This window comes from Pongo pygmaeus, chromosome 1 (assembly GCF_028885625.2).
Source record: "Pongo pygmaeus isolate AG05252 chromosome 1, NHGRI_mPonPyg2-v2.0_pri, whole genome shotgun sequence".
NCBI lineage: Eukaryota > Metazoa > Chordata > Mammalia > Primates > Hominidae > Pongo > Pongo pygmaeus.
Window position 1 is genome coordinate 195,370,333 of NC_072373.2, and position 25,463 is coordinate 195,395,795.

The 25,463-nt window shown below is 37.4% G+C and overlaps 2 protein-coding genes across 7 annotated transcripts in view; both read right to left on the minus strand.

The window, feature by feature from the left end:
• Window positions 1-25,463, minus strand: part of ZMYM4 (zinc finger MYM-type containing 4) — a 155,338-nt gene that overhangs the window by 59,544 nt on the left and 70,331 nt on the right. For 4 of the 6 annotated variants that reach the window (XM_054496387.2, XM_063665995.1, XM_054496381.2 and 1 more), the window contains 3 exons: window positions 3,206-3,727; window positions 1,410-1,471; window positions 876-1,046 (listed from right to left, as the gene is read on the minus strand). The exons of 1 other annotated variant lie outside the window; for it this stretch is intronic. In XM_054496387.2, coding sequence (XP_054352362.1) covers window positions 876-1,046; window positions 1,410-1,471; window positions 3,206-3,727 — 755 coding nt within the window. Of the gene's footprint in view, window positions 1-875; window positions 1,047-1,409; window positions 1,472-3,205; window positions 3,728-16,969; window positions 17,044-25,463 lie in introns of all 6 variants that reach the window. One more of the 6 variants, XM_063666005.1, reaches the window with a different exon arrangement.
• Window positions 8,630-11,798, minus strand: LOC129041145 (large ribosomal subunit protein uL18-like). Its single transcript, XM_054496455.2, has one exon. It carries the CDS (start codon window positions 11,781-11,783, stop codon window positions 10,890-10,892), a length of 894 nt encoding a protein of 297 aa, XP_054352430.1. The 5' UTR covers window positions 11,784-11,798; the 3' UTR covers window positions 8,630-10,889.

A 25,463-nucleotide genomic window follows, 5' to 3' on the forward strand; every position in this document is an offset into this window, starting at 1 on the left:
AAGAAAGTACTTCCACAGAAGTCTGACAGTCTCAAACCCTCTAATACAAACAAAGATAGGAAAATATAAGTTTCCCCCAGATTAAATGTCATTTCAGAAAAAGACCCAATTCATACCATCTTTACAAAACACAGATACCCTCAAATAATTGCTGCTATTGCATATTCATCCCTTGGACCCCTTCTTGCACTTCAAAATGACTGCAGCATCTGATATAACTTTTTTCTTCTATTCCAACAACAGCAACATCATTAACTGCATGGATAGCTTAGCTGACTTCAGGACCTCACAGTTATAAGATCTCTATGATTTTATCTCCAGAGCAACCCTGAAATAGCAGAGACCTTCAAAGATCTCAAACTTGGAATCATGTATCATTCATCAAAGCCTCCTTTACCTTCTATCCACTAATCTAATGAACTGGTTCTTCAATCAATTAACCCTTCCAAAGATGATCTGTCCATTAACCCCTCCTGAAAAATATTTAAATCCATATATAGCCTGTACTTCATTAGCATTAACTGCAAAAGGCTTACTATCCTACATAAACTTGATTGCACCACAAACCTATAAACTACCATAAATCTTCAACCATATCTGCTGTATAGTTCTCAAAGCCTTGCACTAAAATGCATTGCAAAAATCACAGTGGTATTAAGAAACAAAGATGATTAAAAGCCTTAATTACTACTCAGGAAAAGTTTCATATAGCTCATTAATGCCTTATATGGTAATTCAAATCGCCTCAACCTTCTTTAAGGGTTTCCTTTCACCCTGTCAACAAACTATTTCACTTCTTAAGCACTTTGTCTCTCAAATGAATAATTCAATGTGTGGAACAAAAAGAAGGGGGGGAAAAAAGGTGAAATGTTTACTTGAGCATTGTCAGGTTCATCTTTAATTTTGTCTAGTAGTCCCTGCTGTGGTGCCATTGCTTTGTCATACTCATCATCCAAAGGTTCTTCTTTAATTCTAATATTTGATGCAAAGGAATTCCCCAGTTCCGAACCAATGGATTCTTTATTGGCAAATGGGTAGCTGGAATCCTAAAACACAATATAAAGGATTAATAAATATTCAGATTTTAAAATGATTCCTCTTCAGGTTTAACACCCAAAGAAAAGCTCATTGGAAATGAAGAACTCTATGGACATTCATTAGCTTTTGGATTTTATGCCTATGCCTAAAAGTAATTGTGTTATATGACTAAATACCAAATACAAATAAAGACCCTAAGAGTTGAGGCTTTTTAAAATGTCTCCGATGATGACCTTACACAAATATTAAACAAATTAAAAAAAAAAAATCAGTGCTCTACCTAATACATTGTTAGAATTTAGAAAGTGACATAAAGAAAACTTTGACACTTGTCACAGTTACAGCAATCTACATACACACTGAAAACTTACCCTAAAGTTTGTTTCTGGGGTTTGTGGTAAATGGGTATGTAATGTTTCTTCAACTTGATTAGCTATTGAAAGGAAAAAAAAAACAAACAAACACATGTATATGAATAACAAATCTTATAAAGAGTGACCTAAAAAGCTATCATTTGATAATCACCTCTCTTTTCCAACAAAGATGCTCGTTAGAGTGAACTGGGTCCCAAAAACACCCAAAAGGTATTTTCACTCAAAGTTCTGCACAATCTGGCCCCACCTAGCTTTTAGCCTTACCCTACATTTTTTCCTTGCTCAAACCTTAAAAAAAAAAAAATTATATTTTGCTTGTGTTTGTTCTCCCCCATTTCTACTTAATCTATTCCAAGTCCCCTCTGTCTATCCTAATCTTTATACAGTTTTCCAGACTCGGCTCAGTTAAAAATTCACCTCTCCTCTATAAAACCTTCCCTGTTCACTAAGTTAAAAATCATCTCTCTTCTAAGAATCCTTAAAACACAGTTTCAGTTATCTGAAAGACATCTTTTTGAACTGCCTTATGACAAACTCTTCTACCACTGTCTTTAACTGTAAATTAAATCTTACGCTATTCAGCTGGACATTGGCACTTCTACAGCCTGACTTGTCTTGTCCATTCTACTACTAGACATTATGTTCCTTGAGAAACATGACTCTCATACCCCAAGAAGGGATATTGGAAATATATACTGAATTATAGAGAAAAATATAGTATATCCTTGCACAGCCTTGTACATACTCAAAAGCTGTCTTTTTAACAATACTGGTTTGTTCTTTCTACCATACATTTCCTAGCATTGTTAGAAGAAATACAAGGACTGATATAGAATACTTGCTTTCCTTCACAGCTATTCAACATTTATTGAAGAATTACTATTTTACTACACCAGGTTAGGCCCCAAGAATACAAAGATGAGTAAGATACAATCTGGCCCTCAACTCCTACACTAGTAGGTAAGGTAAAACAAATACAGAACTATAATACTGTGTGATAAGTACTATAAATAATGAGGAATGAAAATGCTGTGGAAATATAGATAAGGAAACAATTCATTCTTGATGTAGAGCAGTTAGAATGATGACAGAGTAGAAGAGATTTATGAGTTAGGCATTGCTGGATAAGAAGTACTTTCACAAGAAAATATACAGAGAGAAAATGACATGCAGGCAAATGGAATAGCAGGAGGAAAGGAAGGCATAGAAGGAAATATGTGGTATATTCAAGAATGTTAACTAAAGCTAAAGTATAGGGTACACTGGGCAAAGAGGCTCAGGAGGAACCTCAAGAAACTTCTGAAACATAAATTAGTAATGTCTTTTTTTTAATTAAAAAAAAAACCTCCCTTTCAGATAGAGGTGAGAGTTAACAAACAAAAAATTAAATTAAAATTAAAAAAATAAAATAACTCCCTAATTTGGACTAAGTGGTGAGACAGCAGTTTGAATTAGTGCTTACAGCACAAAGAAGTTAAATCCAACTTCAGGTTCCAATGTTCAACCAAAGAAAATGAACAGGTGATTCAAGTATCTTGCCTTTCTCATCAAAACATTGCAACCAGGGGAGGGAGAAATGAGGTTTAGGGCTATTTTCAACCATTTATACCATTACCAAAAGTTACTGGGAGAAATTCAGTCACTCTGCAAAGAACAAGGACAAAAGAAAAATGACAAGCTTACAATGAATTTAACCGTTCATACTTCACTTAACATCAAAAGTAATAAAAGCTATATATTATGTTCAGTAATTTTTAATTGTGTTTTATGGTTCTAATTCCAACAATTATTACCTGCTTTATCAAAAAAACTGCTTTTCAACCTTGAATCCAAATCTTTATGGGGTTTATCCAACCGTTTTTCACGTTCATAAGTTAGGTCTCTATTTTTCTCCTTTCCAGAAAATGTCTCTTTACTGTTTTCTCTTACTAGACTAAAATCTTTCCGTATTGATTTAAAGACAGAAACCTGATCAAACTGTTTAGGAAAGTCTTTTTTTAACTTATTTTGAATTTGTATTTCATTTTCATTGTCTGATTCATGCTGTGTGACTCTTCTCTCTACTTCCAAGCTATCATCAGTATGAATTGAAGAAACAAGATTGTCCTTTGAACTAAAATCCTGTTCATCCTCATTGTCACTACCAACGACTGGAATTCCTGCAAGATCCCCAGAGTTCAAAAAATAATCATCTTCATCCAGCAATGAATTTTCAGATCCTGTTTGATTCGGCATTCCATAAGACATGCTGTCAAGGGTAGGAGTTAAGTTGTGGTCTATATCTTCAGACATTTCTGTATCCATGATACCACCACCTTAAAAAGTAAAATACTGTTTAGACAAACGATAGTGCTAAAGATGACCACAATGATAAGGTCAGTCTGGTATTTAACCAAATAAATATTTTTTCAAACAAAATACAGATATTACCATAGTATTCATTTAACACTTTGATATAGGTGTGACAGATATGACTATTCCTATCTGACAGTTAAGGAAACGAGGAGCCAAAACTTGAGAAACTACTTTAGGTTAGAAAAGAAAGCTACGCGATATAGAGAAAAGAGCACCAACTTCAGAATCAGACATATCTGTGTTGAAATCAAAGCATGATCCTGAAAATCTATGTAATCCTAAAAAGTAAACTCTCAGAGTCTATCTATACAACAGCATAATACTCACCTTGGAGATTAATTTGTGGTGAGGATTAGTGATAGTATGTATAAAAGACCTACTAACACAATGACTGACAAATAGAAGGGAATATAAAATGGTAATTATAATTATTATGGCGATTATTCAGGGAAAACTGAGATTAGCACTCAGGTCTTTGGTCTGAGTCCCATTTTCTCTGCACTAACACTAATAAACACTGATGGCAGTTAATACTTACACATAAAAATAAATTTTATCCAACCTAGAATAAAAAACTATTTACTGTTCAAAACTACTAATATATACTGATCTCTCCAATTCCAAAACAAAACAAAGCAACCCCCTAACCCTACAATGCCCTCATTCATCTTCCCTTCACAAACTTGTAGGAAAAAAATTCTACCTAGTTTGCTTCTACTTCATCTCTATCATTAACCCTTTGAGCTTAATACAATCAGCTCCCAACTTTCCACTGGAACTTTTCTCATTAACATCATCAATGATCTCCTAATGGCCAAAGCAAATTGACTTTTTTCAATCCCTAAGTGGCATATCCCTCATGGATAAAATTCCTTTGGATTATTTGGTACTCTTATTTCTTACTTTCCTTAATTGCCTTATAATTTATTTTATACTCTTCTTCTGTTCACATGGCTTCAATGTTAGTTTTTCTCCAAGATTCCCGTTCTCTTTACTTTTACACTCAGACTGAGCTATTTTGTTCACCTCCATAACAGTTACCTTTGCTACTGACTTCCTAAGCACTTAAGCTTAGACCTTTCTTCCAAGATTTCGGATGTCTATATTCAGCTTGCTCCTACACATTCTCCAACTTAGCATCTCTAAAATCAAAACTCATCATGTTCCCTCCCATTCCAAGCATATGCTTCTTATATTTCCCTCAGATAGTTAACAGATTCACCAAACCAGCAGTTGCTCAAGATTTCCCTCTGAACAAATTCTGTCAACTTTATTACTTCTCTCTCTCAAATCCATCTTTTCCACTTAGCACCTAGTTCTAATACTCCACGTCTCCTCCTGGATTCTACAATACCTTCAAAGGTATACTAATTCAGTCCACATGGATACTCAGGAAGCAACCATACCCTTATAAACTCTAGGCCCAAACCACATTTAACTGATACATCAGCAAACAAACTGGAACTGATAAAAATAGAGCGAGGCGAAGACTAAAAATGTTAGTGGCATTGGCATCCTTGCTCTTATTTGTTCCTGAAGCCCAGTTACATCCTTCATGTGGCTGGTTCTTCAACCCTTCTCTGGATTCCATAATCCAATAAATTCCTTTTGTTAAGTTGATTTGAGTTGGATTATCTGTAATCAGGTCCCAACTGATACAGAACCCAAAGGAAAGCTTTCTTGGGCCAGGCACAGCGGCTCACACCTATAATCTTAGCACTTTGGGAGGCTGAGGCCAGAGGATTGTTTGAGGCCAGGAGTTCAAGCCCAGCCTGGGCAACATAGCAAAAGCCCATCTCTACAAAAAAAAAATTTTGTTTTAATCAGCCAGGTGTAGTGGTACACACATGCAGTCCTAGCTACTCAGGAGGCTGAGGAAGGAGGATCACTTGAACCCAAGAGTTTGAGGCTGCAGCAAGCTATAACTGTGCCACTGCACTCCAGCCTGGGTGATGTGACAGGGCAACCCCCTGTTTCTTTCTTTCTTTTTTTTTTTACTGAGCTTTGCTCAAGTTGCTCTCTTCCATAATGACACCAGAATTACCTTTCCAAAATATAAATCATTTCACATTACACCCCCCCTTGAGATTCTTCAATAGCTCCCCACTGCTTGAAGTATTCATTCATTCAGTATATATTTATTAGGAAACCACTCTGTGGTAGGTATTGCGCTAGGTTCTAGGGATAAACTGATGAAAGAGATAGCTATGACTCTTCCTCCTCACAGAGCTAGAAAAAATAAACAGAAAATTAGAAACAGTATGAGGGTAAATAATGATTTGAGTCCATAATGTCAAACGGAAGGAGAGAAAAGCTTGTTTTTATCATAAGAACATTTGCTAATAAACGTAGAGGCAATAATAGATTTGGAAAAATTGTCTATACTTTCTAAAATAATCAATTGAGACAACAGATAGTAAAAGAGATGCTAAAATCTTAGGAGATGTATGCTGAAGAACTTACAGGTGAGCCATCTCAACGTTTCATCATTAGTAGCTGACCACATAGCATGTGCTCTGTAATTTTTCATGAATGAAAAATTAGGCATTTTATGTAGTCAGAACAATGAGTTCTATAGTGCATGAGAAGTCAATACTGAGAAGTAATATTGTAAGCAACTTTCCTTATCACTACATTTACTTATTTATTTAGTTAGTTGGTTCATTTTTTGAGACAGGATCTGGCTCTGTCACCCAGGCTGGCATGCAGTGGCATGATCTCAGCTTATTATAACCTCCACCTCCAGGACTCAAGCAATCCTCCCACCTCAGCCTCTCAAGTGGCTGGGATTACACGTGCATGCTGCCACATCCGGCTAATCTTTGTATTTTTTGTAGAGACCCAGTTTGGTCTTGAACTCCTGAACTCAAGCAATCCGCCTGCCTCAGCCTGCCAAACTGCTGGAATTACAGGCATAAGCCACTGCACCCAGCCCCTTATCACTACATTTAAATTCAGGATATAGTATTTGAAGAAAAGGGTAGTCATATAGAAAAATGAGATCCCTAACTCACATCAAAAAATTTTACAGATGTATCTAAGTTTTAGGCATAAAGAAATAAAACAGTAATATTAAATAAACTATGGAAGAATTATTTTAGTAATATTAAAGAAACTATGGAAGAATTATTTTTGAGTTGCAGAGACAAGCCATTCTAATAATGACCAAAAAAATCCAGAATAAAAGATCAAGTTATAAATAAAAATATAAAACATCAAATGTGACTTTAAAAATGGCTAGAGATGAGAAAACACAAACCAAATCAAAAAGATAAAAAGATAAACTGATTTAAAAGGTTTTATTTCATATCACGAAGGGTAATTTCCTTAAACGATAAAGATAGGACCCTATAGTTCAGTAAAGATACAAATAACCAAATACATATATAAAAGCAAAGGGCTCAAATAAATATTTCAGAGAGAGCAAAACACTAAGGTTCAACAAGAGAAATGCAAACTAATAAAATGAGATACAATGTTCACACAGCAGGTTGGTAATGACAAAAAGTTTTGATAAAAGTCTTGCAGATGGCTGGGTGTGGTGGCTCACGCCTGTAATCCCAGCACTTTGGGAGGCCAAGGCGGGCAGATCAAGAGGTCAGGAGATCGAGACCATCCTGGCTAACATGGTGAAACCCCGTCTCTACTTAAAAAAAAAAAAAAGGAGTCGGGCGTGGTGACGGGCACCTGTAGTCCCAGCTACTTGGGAGGCTGACGCAGGAGAATGGCGTGAACCTGGAAGGCGGGGCTTGCAGTGAGCCAAGATTGCGCCACTGCACTCCAGCCCGGACGACAGAGCTAGACTCTGTCTCAAAAAAAAATAAATAAATAAAAATAAAAAATAAAGTCTTGCAGCTATATTATAGGCCAAAATTGGGAAACTATGGCCCAAGACTAAAATATATACAAAGAAAAGTTTTTGACAGAGACCATATGTAGGCTGCAAAGTCCAAAATATTTACCATCTGGCCCTTAACAGAAAAACATTTGCCAACCCCTGCAGTCAAATACTGCTGGTAGGAATGCAAACTGGTACAAAACTAATAAAGAGCAATTAGGCAATGTTTTTGATACTGTGAATACACAGAACTCTTGACCCAACAATTCAACTTTTTTTTTTTTTAAAGACAAAGTTTCACTCTGTCACACAGGCTGGAATGCAGTGGCGCCATCCTGGCTCATTGGAACCTCCGCCTCCCAGGTTCAAGCGATTCTCCTGCCTCAGCCTCCTGAGTAGCTGGGATTACAGGCACCTGCCACCACACCCGGCTAATTTTTGTATTTTTAGTAGAGACAAGGTTTCCCCATGTTGCAGGCTGAAACTCCTGACCTCAGGTGATCCACCCGCCTTGGCCTCCCAAAGTGCTGGGATTACAGGCGTTAGACACCAGCCCAACAACTCAACTTTTACAAATTCATCCTGCAGATATAATCTCACAAGAGAGTGATGAAAAAGAACATTTATAGCAGAAAAAGACTGAAAACAGCATATGTGTTCATCAGTGAGGCTAACTTAATTATAGTACATACCTCTAATGGAATATTACATAGCTGTTAAAGAGAATGAGGCAGCTTTATGAATTCCCAAGATCTGTTAAGTGAAAAAAATTTTTTAAATCTTTGAAATGCACAGGGGTTGGCAAAGTTTTCTCAGAGATGTCAATTTCTTTTTTTTTCTTTCTTTCTTTTTTTGAGACAGAATCTTGCTGTCACCCAGGCTGGAGTGCAGTGGCATGATCATGGCTCATTGCAGTCTCAGCCTCCTGGGCTCAGGTGATCCTCCCATCTCAGCCTCCCAAATAGCTGAGACCACAGAGGTATGTCACCACATCCAGCTAATTTTTTTTTTAATTTTTTGTGGAGATGGGAGTTTCACTACATTGCCCAGGCTGGTCTCAAACTCCTGGGCTCAAGCACTCTTCCTGTCTTGGCCTCCTAAAGTTCTGGGATTGCATGAGCCACTGCACCTGGCCTCAGAGATGTCAATTTCTAACAAACCGACTGATTTGAATTAGCAATTTTGGTACTTACACAATAAATCTGTAGGCTGCATAAAATCTTATGCAATTAAAATATAAGTACTAGTTACATTACTTCTTCTCATCCTTGTGATCCATATAACCAAATAAAAGAAACAGTTTCTGTTTCTCAGAGCTTATATCAAGAGAACAAAACAGAACACTACAATCTCAGTAGCTGAAACACCTGAAAGCACAAATTTCTCATGGAAGATTTCTGGCTTTTAGACACTGTGAGTATGCTTGGCGTATGTGAGGAAAAGCAAGGATGGTATGGCTGGAATTGCATGTATGAGAGGAAGAGTGATTAAAAAATGAGAAAAGAGAAATAAACAGAGAATGGATCTACTAGGAAATTGCAAGCAACAGGAAAAAACTGCAATGTACGTAAGTGTCAAAGGAAGTCGTTAGAAGACTCTACAGACAAATTAACATAACTTATGTTTTACAAGGATCATACATTCTACATATAGCTTCTGTGTACTATGAAGTGTTCAATGTTATAGGGAGCAGAAGAAGAATGGAAGCAGGAAGACCACTTAGGACCACTTAGGAAGCTACAATAACCCAAGGAAAAACTGGTAGTTAAACCCAAGGTAATAATAATGGTGGATGTGAAGAATAGTAGTCAGATGTGGATATATTTTGAAGGTAGAGAGGCATTGCCTGATACGTATATGAGATTCTGGGTATGAAAGGAGTCAAGAATAACACAACAGGGTGTCATTTCTTGAGATAGGAACACTAAGGGAGGACCACACTGAAAGAGGGAGAATGAATAATTTGGTTTTGGGATGGTAGATTTCGATATCCTTCTTAAATCTTCAAATGGAAATATCAAGAAGACAGCTGGATATATTAGCCTGTAGTTAAGAGAAGACTGGCCAAGAAATGAGACATAAATTTGGGACTCATCAATGAAGAGATGGTACTTAAAATTCATGAGACTAGATAAGATCACCTAGTGAGTTTATTTACTACAGATGGAAGACAGCTGAGAGTCCTGACATACTTCAGTATTTAGAAATCTGGTTGAAAAGAAGGAGTCAGAAAAAGACACTAAGAAGGAACAGCTAATAGAGTAGGAGAAAAATGAGGAGACTGGTGTCACAGAAGCTAATGAAGAAAATAGGAGGGAGTGACTTAACCATAATGAATGTTGCTGAGATGACTGATAAAATGAAGACTGCGAACTTAACTTCTAACTTGACAACAGCTACATCAGTGGGAAAATGAGTGTACAAGTCAGAGTGGAGTGATCCCAATAGAGATTGAGAGGAGATAACTTGAGAATCCTAGTATAAATTTTTCAGAGGAACTGAAGGAACAGAGATAACTATTCAGAGGCCCTTAATAGAGGTTTTTGTTTTTTTGACTGTGTGTGTGTGTGTGTGTGTGTGTGTGTGTGTGTGTGTGTGTGTGTGTGTGTGTGTGTGTGTGTGTGTGTGTGCGCGCGCGCACGTGCTACTTTTTAAATTATTAGTAAAGACAAGGTCTTGCTCTGTTGCCCAGTCTGGTCTTGAACTCCTGGACTCAAGCGATCCTCCCACCTCAGCCTCCCAAAATGCTGTAATTATAGGTGAAAGTCACTGTACCAGGCCTATTTACTTGTGGTTTTTTTATAAGAATTTTTTTAAGATTGAGAATATTACAGCTTTGTAGTATGCTTACAAGAAAGCTCTAATAAAGAGCAGTGAGTTCAGGAGGAAAATCTTTGTGTAATAGAGACTGTGATCAGTAAAATGCAAATAGATTTTGCACAAGGAGAATAAAGTTATTTTAAGCAATTTAAGAACAATATTTGTTTTATAATGAAAGCAAATTTCATACTTCGAGGTAAAGTCAACCTTCATTCTTTGTCCCTCTTAGTCATTGCTTTAGCAGTATATTGATACTTCTATGCTATATCCAAGAATCATTTCAAGGTATAACCACCAACTAAGGAATTCAACTATCATATAAATATTGTTAAATATTCTAATATATTAATTCCTCCTGCACATTTTTGTTTTTTGTTTTTTTGGTTTTTGATTTTTGTTGTTGTTGTTGCTATCCATCAGTTTATTGTCATTATCTGAAAAATCCTCATAGAAAATTGTTTGGTTTAGCACTCAGCAGCCTGCTCCTGAGCTCTGAGGAAGTTTGCCTTCTTTTGAGTTACCTGATCTTTCTTCTGAGCAAGGGATATTTTGGGATGGTTCCACCTCTTCTTTTTAACTTCTTTCTTGGGCTTCTTTTCATAGACTGGATTCTCTCGTATAGCAGCATGAGCTTTCTTATACATCTCCTCCATCATGTCTGGAGTTACGCTGTTCTTTATGTACTGAGAGAACTGTTTCTTGTAAGCATCTTCATCTTCTTTCATTAAGTAGTGCATGTAATCTGCAACATTCTGGCCCATAATGTGCTTCCGGTATACTTCTGCACTAAATTCCTTGCTTTCAGAATCATAACCAGGGAATCGTTTGGTACTGTGAGGGATAGACAAGCCTCCATCCACAGCGCCCTTCAGGGCACCCAAAACTTTATTGCCAGTGGTAGTTCTGGCAAGGTCTGCATCCAAATAGCAGGTAAAGGCACCTGGCTGACCATGATTGCTTTCCACATTGTATTCACCACCAGTCACCTCCACTTGGCATTCACAGATCTTGTCCATGCCAAACCTATTGAGAAGGCTGCGGGTCAGCAGCAGGCCAGTACGATACGCTGCAACATAGTTTGTCAGGCCAACCTTCAAACCGTATTTTGGCAGTTCATATGCATATGCTGCGCAGACTATCATATCCCCCTCTATAAGGGCATAAGCAATCTGACAAATGATATCTCTGTTTGTTACACGAATTATCATCCTGTATTTGTGTGTTTTGTATTTATTTTTATCCTGTATCACCAAGCGTTTCCAAGCATAGTAATCAGTTTTACCCTCTTGTCGTCTTCTAAATTTCACTTGGTATCTCTTAAAGCAGGCCTTATTCTTAACAACTTTAACAAATCCCATCCTGCAGAAGAGAGATCTTTGTCCGCGGCTCGACAGAGACCTGCAGGCCCAGCAGCGCTGGGAGTGGGAAGGGCACATTTTTGTTTTTCATCAAAGCATAATTTTCAGAAATAAACTAGCATTAATAGTAATTTCGGCCAGGCGTGGTGGCTCATGCCTGTAATCCCAGCACCTTGGGAGGGTGGGGTGGGCGGATTACCTGAGGTCAGGAGTTTGAGACCAGCCTAGCCAACACGGCAAAACCCCATCTCTACCAAAAATACAAAAATTAGCTGGGCATGGTGGCACATGCCTTTAATCCCAGCTACTAGGGAGGCTGAGGTAGGAGAATCACTTGAACCTGGGAGGTAGAGGTTGCAGTGAGCCGAGATTGTGCCATTGCACTCCAGCCTGGGCAAGAGCAAGACTCCGTCTCAAAAAAAAAAAAGTAATTTCAACTTTAGAAATCATGGTTCTCTAACAATTCCCTAAGATTGCTACTTTTTTTTTTTTTAAGATGGCGTCAGGAAGATCACTTGAGCCCAGGAGTTTCAGATCAGTTTGGGCAACACAGCAAGACCTCGTCTCTACAAATAAAATTAAAAAACAAGCCAGGCATGGTGGCACACACCTGTAGTCCCAGCTACTCAAGAGGCTGAGGCAGGAGGATCACTTGAGCCTAGGAGTTCAAGGCTGCAGTGAGTTATGACTGCGCCACTGAACCCAGCCTGGGTGACAGAGAGAGACTCTGTCTTTAAAATGTATATATATATAAAATGAAAAAAAACCAAAAATAAATTAAAAAATGAAAAACAAAAGGTGATTGTGATTTGTTTTAAATAAAAGCTTAAGTTAGCGCTTTGTTTTGTCACAGAAACTTTTTTTTTTTTTTTTTTTTTAAAGACAGAGTCTTGCTCTGTCTCCCAGGCTGGAGTGCAGTGGTATGATCTCAGCTCACTGCAACTTCCACTGCCTGCGTTCAAGCAATTCTCCTGCCTCAGCCTCCCAAGCAGCTGGGATTACAGGTGCCCACCACCACGCCTGGCTGATTTTTTTTGTATTTTTAGTAGAGACGGAGTTTCACCATGTTGGCCGGGCTGGTTTTGAACTCCTGACCTTAAGTGACCCACCCGCCTCAGCCTCCCAAAGTGCTAGGATTACAGGCATGAGCCACCGCGCTCGGCCGCTGTCACATAAACATTTCTAAGAGATGATCTGACTATTACTGCTATTCAATAAAATATAATTTCCTAAATAATAAAAATCCCTTTACAAGATCACAATGTAATTCAACAGTCGAAGCCAAAAATCATTAAAAATGAAACATAAATGCCTCAAACATTTATTTTTACTTGAGACACACAAAAGCACATTTACCAATCATTTAATATCAGCCAAGATTTTGATAATGGCTATACTAATATGTCTTTCTTAACTAAACCACAGGCCGGACACCATAGCTCACGCCTGTAATCCCAGCACTTAGGGAGGCTGAAGCAGGCAGATCACTTGAGGTCAGGAGTTCGAGATGAGCCTGGCCAACAGGGCAAAATCCTGTCTCTACTAAAAATACAAAAATTTGCCAGGTGCATGCCTGTAATCCCAGCCACTCAGGAAGCTGAGGCACGAGAATCGCTGAACCCAGGAGGTAGAGGTTGCAGTGAGCTAAGATCACACCACTGAACTCCAGCCTGGGTGACAGAGGGAGACTCCATCTCAAAAAAAATGAAATAAAAATAAATAAATCACAACCATATAGGCCATCTTCATGATTGCAATCTGAGTTTCTTTAAAATGGAGGGAGAAAGTAAAGATACTTGCACATCCATGTTTTTACTGACTTGCTTAGTTTTTCTAAAGCATTCAAATTTTCACAGAAACAACAGTTTACTTTTCAAAGTAAATTTCACTAGTGTAAAAAAAAGTACAAGTTAACTTACATAACTACAATGGCAAGTACTAATAAAGTTTGGGAACAAACACAATAAATCTTGGTAAGCATGCTGAATTGTGTGGCTGTGTCTGAAACTACTAGATGCTCCTCAATAGCCACTCTAGTTTTCTCCTTTAGTGACAGACCCTGATTCTTATCAGAGCACATTTACAATAGAAAAATGGTTAAGTCTTATGTATGATCCTAAACTGAAAAAGAATCATAGTCATTAATATGGCAATAGCCAAAAGAAAACTCTGCATGAGAATGAGATAATAACTACAATGTAATAATTTAGTCTTCTTTCAAGTTGCAGGAATGGACACATTAAGGAACCAGTATTTTTTTAATGGGCTAGAACAGAAAGCGAAGTGTATCATATAGAATGACAATAAGTAATGCTACAACAAAATGTTTGTGTACACACAGAGATACACATGTATATGTCTCAATGTAAAATATATCTCTAACAGTGTTTCAAATTTTTTTTTAAAGTTTGAAACCAGTGGAATATTTAGATCAATCTGATTTTATAGCTTACCAAAAGGTGATAAATATGTACACTTGATACATTTCTGATAGAAATGAGTTTGATTTTTTACCAATTTTAATAGTCAACTTACACACTAAGGCTTTAAAAATTATGACTGAAGTACAGTATAAACCATTTTACAAAACAAATCATTGTTTTTCAATATGAGAACAACTACAACAGACTTTACTTTTTAGAATGATCCCTGTTATTTCTAGTGTTCTGGCAACAATGATCAATAAGATTAGAGGTATCTATATAAACTGACAAAACATTCAGCAATTACCTAAAAACTGTCAAAAGTCTATTAAAACTGAAGCACATCACTGTAATAAACTATCATCTTACTGAGTAAAATTTTCATCTTATTACATGTCAGTATTTCAAAGAGCATATTACTTTTGTAAGCAGAATAACATAATATTTAAACAAAATAATAAATACAAAAGTCATTTTTGACAATAATTGCAGAAGCACAATACCACAGAGATACGGGGAGACAGTAGCAACTACCCAACTGTACCCCAATCTTTAGGCCCATAAGCATTCCTACTATTCTTCTTCCTTCTAATTCCAAAATTTCTGTAACATAGTTCTGTTACTTATAAAACAAAAATCTGTATTTTCATCTTCTCTCTCCACTTGTCACAGCAGATTTAGCTGATATCCCTTTCTATTCAGATAAACAAGAATCTGTTCAAGCCCTGAACCTAATTTTTAACGCTACCCCTTATAATCCAGGGAAAAAAAAAGAAAGCAATGTTAAAATAATCCTTTATTAAGGGCTTTATAACTGTAGAGACACAGTAACTTGTACTTTTTTTTCCCTCAATGGCATCAGTAAATTTATAACAACTTCATTTTTTTACTCTCATAAGTTCATTAACAGAATAAACCACTTCTACTAGAGCTCATACTATGTGCAAAAATGGTCAATGGAGATTTTTTTGAAAATAAAAGTAGAAGGCTGGGTGCGGTGGCTCACGCCTGTAATCCCAGCACTTTGGGAGGCCAAGGCCGGTGGATCACCTGAGGTCAGGAGTTAGAGACCAGCCTGGCCAACATGGTGAAACCCTGTCTCTACTAAAAATACAAGTAATTAGCCAGGTGTGGTGGCGTGTGCCTGTAATCCTAGCTACTCGGGAGGCTGAGGCAGGAGAACTGCTTGAAGCCAGGAGGTAGAGGTTGCAGTGAGCCAAGATAGCGCCATTGCACTCCAGCCTGGGTGACAAGAGCAAAACTCCATCTCAAAATAAATATATATATATAGAAGAAGTCCTACTTAAACAATTTTATCCAGGGCCTATTTCTGGATGGCTCTAAGCTAAGAATGATTTTACATTTTTAAAAGGTTGTAAAAAGAATAAGGAGAATGCAAAAAGTCGTATTTGTTGACCACAGCCAAGAAAGCTTAAATATTTACTATTTGGCCCTTTAGGAAAAAGGTTTGCTAACACTCCATCTATGGCAATGTGGCTATGTGTGGTTCACACAGTACAACTGGCATTATGGTAGAGAAATAATATTGAGTTAAATAGGCTTAGAAAGCTACTTAGGGAAATTATCTATAGAACTATTTCTTTCTCTTCTTTTTTTCTTTTTTTTTTTTGAGATGGAGTCTCGCTTTGTGACCCAGGCTGGAGTACAGTGGCGTGATCTTGGCTCACTACAACCTCCGCCTCCTAGGTTCAAGTGATTCTCCTGCCTCAGCTCCCTCAGTCGCTGGGATTACAGGCGTATGCCATCACTCCCAGCTAATTTTTGTGTTTGTAGTAGAGGCAGGGTTTCACCATATTGGCCAAGCTGGTCTCGAACTCCTGACCTCAAGTGATCCACCTGCCCCAGCCTCCCAAAGTGTTGGGATCAGGTGTGAACCACTGTGCCTGGCCTGAAAATATATTTTTTTTAAAAGGAACTTCCGGAACTAACAAATACAGTATCTAAAATAAAAATTTACTAGATGGGTTAATAGTAGATTTGACAATACAAAAGAAAATAACAGCTAAAGAGGAAGACAGTGTAATAAAAACCATACAGACAGCACAGAGAAGAGAAAAAGAAAAGGCTGAAAACAAAGAGCAACAGACCTAAAATAAAAATTTACTCAACCAAATTAAACCCAAAGTAGAAGAAAGGTACAATAAAGATAAGAAAACAATCTATGCAATAGAAGATGGATCAATAACAGAGAAAAATTAATAAAACCAAAAACAAGATTTTTGAAAAAAAAATTGATAAACTTCTAGACGGACCATTAAAAAAAAAAGAGAAAAATATAAACAACCAATAAGCACATGAAAAGATGCACAACATCACAAATCATTAGAGAAATGCATATCGAAACCACAATGAGATACCACCTTGGACCCATTAAGATGACTATTAACCAAGAAAGAAAAGAAGAGAGAGAGAGATAGAGGAACGGAAGGATGGAAGGAAGAAAGGAAGGAAGTTAGGAAGGGGAAGGGAAGGGAAGACAATGGAGGGGAAAGGAAAGGAAGGAAGGGAAGGGAGGGAAGGACAGGAAGGGAGGGAAGGGAGGGCAAGGAGGGAAGGGAGGGAAGGGAGGGAAGGGAGGGAAGGGAGGGAAGGGAGGGAGGGACAGAGGGAACAAGTGTCGGCAAAGATGTGGAGAAATTTAAAACCTTGTGCACTATAAATGCAAACGATTTAACATGGTGCAGCTGTATGGAAAACAGTGGCAGTTCCACAAAAAATTTAAAAATAGAATTATCATATTACCCTCAAAGAGCTGAAAGCAGGATCTCAAAGAGATATCTGTACTCCCATGTTCATAGCAGCCTCATCCACAACAGCTAAAAGGTAGAAGAAACCCAAGTGTCCAACTAAAGATAAACAGACAAAATGTGGTATATACATACAATGGAATATTATTCAGCCTTAAAAAGGAAAGGAATTCTGACACATACTACAAAATGGATGAACTTTGCAGACATTATGCTAAGTAAAATCAGTCCAAATAAAGATAAACACTGCATGATTCCACTTACATAACATACAGAATTTTACAGAATACCTGAATTCATAAAGACAAAGTAGAAGGGTGATTGCCACAGGCTGAAAGAAGAGAGAAATTTCGAGTTGGGAAACTGGGTGTACAGTTTCAGTTTCGCAAAATGAAAAGCATTCTAGAGATTGATTGCACAACAATGTAAACGGTTAATGCTACTGAACTGTACACTTAAAAACGGTGAAGATGGTAAATTTCATTTTATGCATATTTTACTACAATTAAAGTTTTTAAAGATATTTTTTAACAAGTAATATGGGAGGCTGGGTACAGTGGTTCACGGTTGTAATCCCAGCAACCGTGGGATTGGGAGGCCAAGGCAGGCGGATTGATTGAGCCCAGGAATTCAAGGCCAGCCTGGGCAGCATGGTGAAACCCCATCTCTACAAAACATACAAAAATTAGCCGGTGAAGTGGCATGCACCTGTAATCCTCAGGAAGCTGAGGCTGGAGAATCACTTGAACCCGGGAGACGGAGATGGCAGTGAGTCGAGATCGCACCACTGCCTTCTAGAGCCTGGGCAACAGGAGTAAAACCATGTCTTTAAAAAAAAAAAAGTAATACGGGGAGTGGGGGAGGATACACATTACCAATATTAGGAATGAAATAAGGGACTACAGATTTTATAGAAATTAAAAATAAACTAAGAAAATATTATAAACAACTGGAGGTCCACACAGTTTAAAATATTAACTTGATGGCAATACATAAGAATGCTTAACAACTTTACAAAAATAAATGACAGTTTAGCTTTGTGATATGCAATACAGTAGCCATGTGACACCTGTGACTATTTAAACTTAATTCTAATTAAATTACACTTGATCTTAGCCAAGAGGCCCAGAAGCAATAAATTTAGTTAAACTAAAACTTCAGTTCTGCACCCACCACATTTCAAGTGCTCAACAGTCACAGGTGCCAGTGGCTACCATACTTTAACTGTGTACAGACAGAACATTTCCATGATGATGCAGACTGTGCAGATAGCGAAATGGCTCAAAAGGTGAAAATTACCAAAACTGACATGGAAGAAATAGAAAATCTCAATAGCCCCAGGCCCAGATGTCTCCACTAGTGAATTGAATAAATAAAACACTTAAGAAATAATAACCCATCTTATATGAACTCTTTAAGCAAATACGAGAAAGGAACATTTCCTAATTTTATATGGCCAATATTGCCCTGGGACCAAAACCAGGAAAACACATTACATGAAAAATACACGCCAGTATCTTTCACAAACATAGGTGCTTAAAATATTAGCATAAATACTTAAAATATTGGCAAATTGAATATAGAAACATATAAAACAAATAATATATCATAAGTAAGATTTATCCCATAAATGCAAAGTAAGTTTAATATTTTAAAATTCATCTTCATATTAACACATTAAAGGAAAAAATAACATGGTCATCTAAATAGAGAAAAAGCAACTGGCAAAATTTAATACTCATTCATGAAAATATCTTTCAGTAAACTAAAAAGAGAAAAGAAGGTCTTTGATCTGAGAGAAGGCATCTATAAAAAAAAAACAACAACATCTCATGACCTACTTAACAGTTTAAGACTGAATACTTTCCCCCTAAGTTGAAAAAAAACAGTTAAAAATCTCTCCTCTCACCACTTCTACTCAATACTGTAATAAAGATCCTAGCGGCTGGACACAGAGGCTTACACCCGTAATCCCAGCACTTAGGGAGGTCGAGGCAGGTGGCTCACTTGAGGCCAGGAGTTCGAGATCAGCCTGGCCAACATGGAGAAACCCCATCTCTACTAAAAATATAAAAATCAGTCAGGCATGGTGGTACACGCCTGTAATTCCAGCTACTCAGGGGGCTGAGGCACGACAATCGCTTGAACCCAGGAGGTAGAGGTTGCAGTGAGCCCAGATAGCGCCACTGCACTCCAGCCTGGGCAACAGAGCAAGAATGTCTCAAAAAAAAAAGGAAAAAATAAATATTCCATGCTTATGGAAAGACTATATTATATATACTTAAGGTATTAATTTTCCCCCAAATTAATCTAGAAATTTAATGTAACTCCAGAGTCTCTGTGGATTATTCTAGAAATTTACACATTGACTCTAAAATGTATGTGTAACTACAAGAGACATGAAAAGCCAAAACAATTTTTCTTTTTTTTTTTGAGACAGAGTCTCGCTCTGTCGCCCAGGCTGGAGCGCAGTGGCGTGATCTCAGCTCACTGCAACCTCCGCCTCCTGGGTTCAAGCAATTGTCTGCCTCAGCCTCCCGAGTAGCTGGGATTACAGGTGCCCGTCACTGCGCAAAGCTAATTTTTGTATTTTTAGTAGAGATGGGGTTTCACCATGCTGGCCAGGCTGGTCTTGAACTCCTGACTTCGTGATCCACCCACCTCGGCCTCCCAAAATGCTGGGATTACAGGCGTGAGCCACCACGCCTGGCCATGCCAAAACAATTAAAAAAAAACAAAAAACAGAACTGGATGACTTATACCAATATTTAAAGTCTGAAATTATTTCAAAGTGAAAAGTTCAAGTTCAAATGCTTTGAAAATATAATAAATTTTATTATCTAGAAGTTATAACTCAACAACATATATTTAATTTTTTAAAAACTTCATTTATAGTTGCCTAATTTGAAATATTTATGGATATAACAAAATAGGTACAAGACCTATACTTGGAAAACAACAAAACATTGTTAAGTAAAATTAAAGAAGCTTAAACAAACTAAAAGACACATCATGCTCATGAACTGAAAGATTTATTACTATTTAGATGTAAATTCCCCCTAAACCGATCTACAGATCCAACACAACCCCAATAGAAACTCCAGTAAGCTTTTTGGTAGAAACTGACAATCTGCTTCTAAAATGTATATGGAAATGTAGAAGATCTATGGTAGCAAAACAACTTTGAAAAATAATGACTTAGAACATCTGATTATTTATTTACTTATTTATATATTTATTTTTGAGACGGAGTCTCACTCTGTCACCCAGGCTGGAGTGCAGTGGCGCAATCTCGGCTCACTGCAACCTCTGCCTCCTGGGTTCAAGTGATTCTCCGGCCTCAGTCTCCCAAGTAGTTGGGACCACAGGCGCGTGCCACCACGCCCGGCTAATTTTTTTGTATTTTTAGTAGAGACGGGGTTTCACTGTGTTAGCCAGGATGGTCTTGATCTCCTGACCTTGTGATCTGCCCGCCTTGGCTTCCCAAAGTGCTGGGATTACAGGCATGTGCCACCGCGCTCGGCCTATTTATTTTTTTTGAAACGGAGTTTTGCTCTTGTTGCCCAGGCTGGAGTGCAATGGCCCAGTCTCGACTCACTGCAACCTCCGCCTCCTGGGTTCAAGCTATTCTCCTGTCTCAGCCTCCCAAATAGCTGGAATTTCAGGTGTCTGCCACCATGCCCGGCTAATTTTTGTATTTTTAGTAGAGACGGGGTTTCACCATGTTGGCCAGGCTGGTCTCGAACTCCTGACCTCAGGCAATCCGCCCACCTTGGCCTCCCAAAGTGCTGGGATTACAGGTGTCAGCCACTGTGCCCAGCCAAACTTCCGACTTAATATAAAGCTAAATTAACGAAGACAGTGTGATATTGGCCTAAGGATAAACATACGGATTTGTGGAATAGGAAAGTCCAAAAATAGACTCAAAAACATTGGTCAAATGACTTCCCACAAAAGTGCCAAGGTAAATCAATCAAAAAAAAAAAAAAGTCTTCAATAAATGTTACTGATACAACTGGACATCCATATACAAAAAGATTTATTTTACACTACATACAGAAACTTGAAATGGATCATCAACTTAAGCATAAAAGCTAAGCCTAAACTATAAGGTTTCTAGAAAAAAAGCAAGTACAAATTTTCATGATCTTATGATAAATTTCTTAGAACACAGCATAGACCATAAAAATATAATAATAAAATTGGGCTTCATCGATATTAAAAATTTGTGCTTTTCAAAGGACACCAACAATACAACAAAAGGCAATCCAAAGAACAGATGAATGCATAGATGGATGGATGGATGGATATGGAGAGAGAAATACAGATGTAGATTGATGGAGACAGACACAGAGATAACCCCATCTGTTTCTATCAGTCCATCTATTGAGACTTGTATCCAAACTATTATACATAAAGAATCCTGGGCCAGGCTCAGGATTCTCATGCCTGTAGTCTCAGTAATTTGGGAGGCTGAGGCGGGCAGGTTGCTTGAGGCCAGGAGTTCGCTACCAGCCTGGGCAACATGGTGAAACCCCATCTCTACAAAAAAGTACAAAAAGAAAAAACAAAAAAGTAGCTGGGCATGGTGGCATGTGCCTATGGTCCCAGCTACTTAGGAGGCTGAGGTGGGAGGATCACGTGAGCCCAGAAAATTGAAGTTGCAGTGAGCCATGATCACACCACTGCACTCCATCCTGGGCAACTGACTGAGACCCTGTCTTAACAACAACAACAACAACAACAACAACAAAAAGGATCCTTACAACTTCATAAAAAGAAGACAAACAAATTTTAAGATGGACAAAAATTCAAACATACACTTCACAAAACAACATTTAGGAAAGGCCAATAAGTACTCTGAAAAATGCTCAACACCACTGGTTACCAGGGAAATGCATTGAGATGCTACTTTCCATCCCCCACAAAACAGCTACAGTTCAAAAGACAGGGACGACTTAAATGAAATGGAGGCCAAGAGCAGTGTAATCCCAGAACTTTGGGAGGCCGAGGCAGGAGGATTGCTTGAACCCAGGAGTTCGAGACCAGCCTAGGCAACAGAGAGAGACCTTCTCTCTACAAAAAATAAAAATAAAAAAAATTGCCAGGAATGGTGGCACATGCCTGTGGTCCCAGCTACAGGGGAGGGTGAGGTGGGAGGCTCACTTGAGCATGAGAGGTGGGGCCTGCAGTGAGCTGAGGTGGCGCCACTGCACTCCTGAAACAGAGCGAGACCCTGTCTAAAAATAACAACAACAAAAATGAAATGAACAAATGCCTTGAAAAATACAACCTACCAAAAACAGATACAAGATGAAACATAAAATTCTTTAAATGCTGTATCTATTAAAGAAAGTGAATTCAGAATTTTAAATCATCACACCAAGAAATATCTAGGTCCAGATAATTTCAGTGATTAATTGTATAAAAATTTAACGAAGCTATAACTCCAATCTTAACACAAAATTTGTCAGGAAAATATTAGCAAACTGAATCTAGCAATATATAAATACTAATATTATTTAGCCATTCCTCAAGGTAGAATGGGAATATATATTTTTTAATGTAATAAAGCCTAAGCCTATTTGACAGAAACCAACTACAATCAGCCCCCAATGACAAAATACTACAAATTAACTACTTTACTTAGAATCAAGAATTAGTCAAAAGTCACTACTACTTTAATATTTAATGAAGTCCTATAAATTTTAGCAAAACAGTAAAATTACATAATCTGAACAAGCTGGAAAAAAGGAATAAAATAGTTTTAGATGATATGGCTTTATGAATGCATAACTACAGACTCAAATTTATTTTAAAAGCCTACTAGATTTAATATGGGAATTAAGTAACACCCTGACTATTCTTGCAATAAGAATCTAGAAATGAAAAAAGTTTTTCAATATAAAAAATAAAAATTTTTACATTTGTCAAAGTACTAAAGAACAACTGATACAAGAAAACGCACAATAAATATTACTTGAAAATAAAATGTTAGTGAATGGCATAAAATAAGATCTGTATGCTAAGATTTGGGCGTATTGTTCTTATTGTATGTAAGAACAAATACATAATAAAAATATTGATTCTGCCCAAAAGTAATATACGTACATGTATGCATTTTCAATGAGAAGTCCAACAAAATATTTTTGGAAAGTATATAAAATCATGTTAAAATTTAGTGGCTTAATGGAAAGCAAAAATTACAAAAAATAAAACTGAGACAGTGGCTTGACCCAGCAGATAAATGTCCATACCACAAAGCCAATAAATACACAGTAATTTAAAAATACTCCTTCAAATAAATATACAAATAATAAAAATCAATATGGCATCAATATAAAAATAAATATATTAATAGAATGTAATAGAAATTCCAAAAATAGATCCCAATATACATAGAACTTTAAATATATCTCAGTGGTGCTAATTCAGTTCAGTGATAAAAAGATTATGGTGGCACAATAGGTTACTCATCTAAGGAATAAAAGTGGACCCCAATCTTGCCCTACATCCAATTAAATAAAACTTAAATGCTAAAATATAAAATAAAGAGCTTGCATGATAATCCTTTATAGCAGGGGTACCCAAACCCCAGGCCACAGACCAGTACCAGTCCGTGGCCTGTTAGAAACTGGGCCTCACAGCAGAAGGTCAGCATCCCACAAGCAGGCAAAGCTTCATCTGTATTTACAGCCACTCCCCATCGCTTGAATTACCGCCTAAGCTGTGCCTCCTGTCAGATCAGCTGCAGCATTAAATTCTCATAGGAGCGCAAACCCTATTGCGAACTATGCATGTGAGGGATCTAGGTTGCCTGCCCATTATGAGAATCTATTGCCTGATGATCAGTCACTTAACTCCCATCACTCCCAGATAGGACCATCTAGTTGCAGGAAAACAAGACCAGGGCTCCCACTGATTCTACATTATAATGTGCTGTATAATGATTTTCATTATATATTACAATCTAATAATAACAGAAATAAAGTGCACAATAAATGTAATGTGCTTGAATCATCCCCAAACCATCCTGCCTCTCCCCCGATGCCTGGGTCCATGGAAAAACTGTCTTCCACAAAACTGGTCCCTGGTGCCAAAACAGGTTGGGGACTGCTACTTTACAGAGTAAATTATAAAACTTTATTCAAAGACATTAAAGATTTAAACAAATACAAAGACATACCAAGTTCATGGATAGAAAGACACAATGCCACTTCTCTCTCAGTTGATCTACACATTCATGATAATTCAATAAAATTCCCAAAAAACTTTTGTTATTTGATTTTGTTCTGTCAGAAACTTCCCAAGATATTTCTAATGTAAACAGGGGCAAGAATAGGCAAAACATTCCTGAAGAAAAATTTTCAGGGACGTGTCCCATCAGATTATTAAGAATTATTATACAGCTCATTCATTACAACACCTTGGTACTGTCACAGGAATAAACAAACAGTCCAAGAAAACATTAACTGAGAATGTGGGGAAATGCCTACAAATGTAGTTATAGAGTAACTTTGCAGCTTACTGGAGAAAGGAGGTAGTATTTGATAGATGCTGGTGAGTAAGGTAATTTATTAGCCTTATAATAGTAAACAAAATTAGTTCTCTACTCCACACCATATAAAAAATTAGTGTAGGGTAATTCAAAAGCTATATGTGAAACGCAAAATCAATAAAGATTTTAGGAAATAATATACAGTCATCCCTCCATATCCATGGCGCACTAGTTCCAGGACACCCCTCCCAACCATGCTCAAAACGCACAGATGCTCAAGTCCCTTATATAAAATGGAATAGTATTTGCATATAATCTATACACATCCTCCCATATACTTTAATTCATCTCTAGGTTACTTATAGAACTTAATATTATGGGCTCATGCCTGTAATCCCAGCACTTTGGGAGGCCGAGACAGGCGGATCACCTGAGGTCAAGAGTTTGAGACCATCCTGGCCAATGTGGTGAAACCCCATCTCTACTAAAAATACAAAAAACAACTGGGTGTGGTGGCAGGTGCCTATAATCCCAGCTATTCGGGAGGCTGAGGCAGGAGAATTGCTTGAACCCAGGAGGCGGAGGTAGCAGTGAGCAAAGATCGCGCCACTGAACTCCAGCTTGGGCGACAAGAGTGAAACGCCATCTTAAAAAAAAAAAAAAGAATATAATGTTAATGCTATGTAAATAGTTGTTATATTTTATTGTTTAGGGAATAATGACAAGAAAAAGAAGTCTTTATATGTTCAGAACAAATGCAATCATTAATATTTTTTCCAAATATTTTTGATCCATGATTGGTTAAATCTGCAGATCCAGAACCCATGGATACAGAGGGCAAACTGTAATTGCTCTTCCTGATCTCAGCCCAGGAAATTTTTCCTAAATAAAATGGGGGTTAAAATATAAACCATAAAGGAAAAGACTGATAAATTTATTATCATTCAACTACATTAAAATCAATTAACTTCTGCATATGCAAAGATTTTAT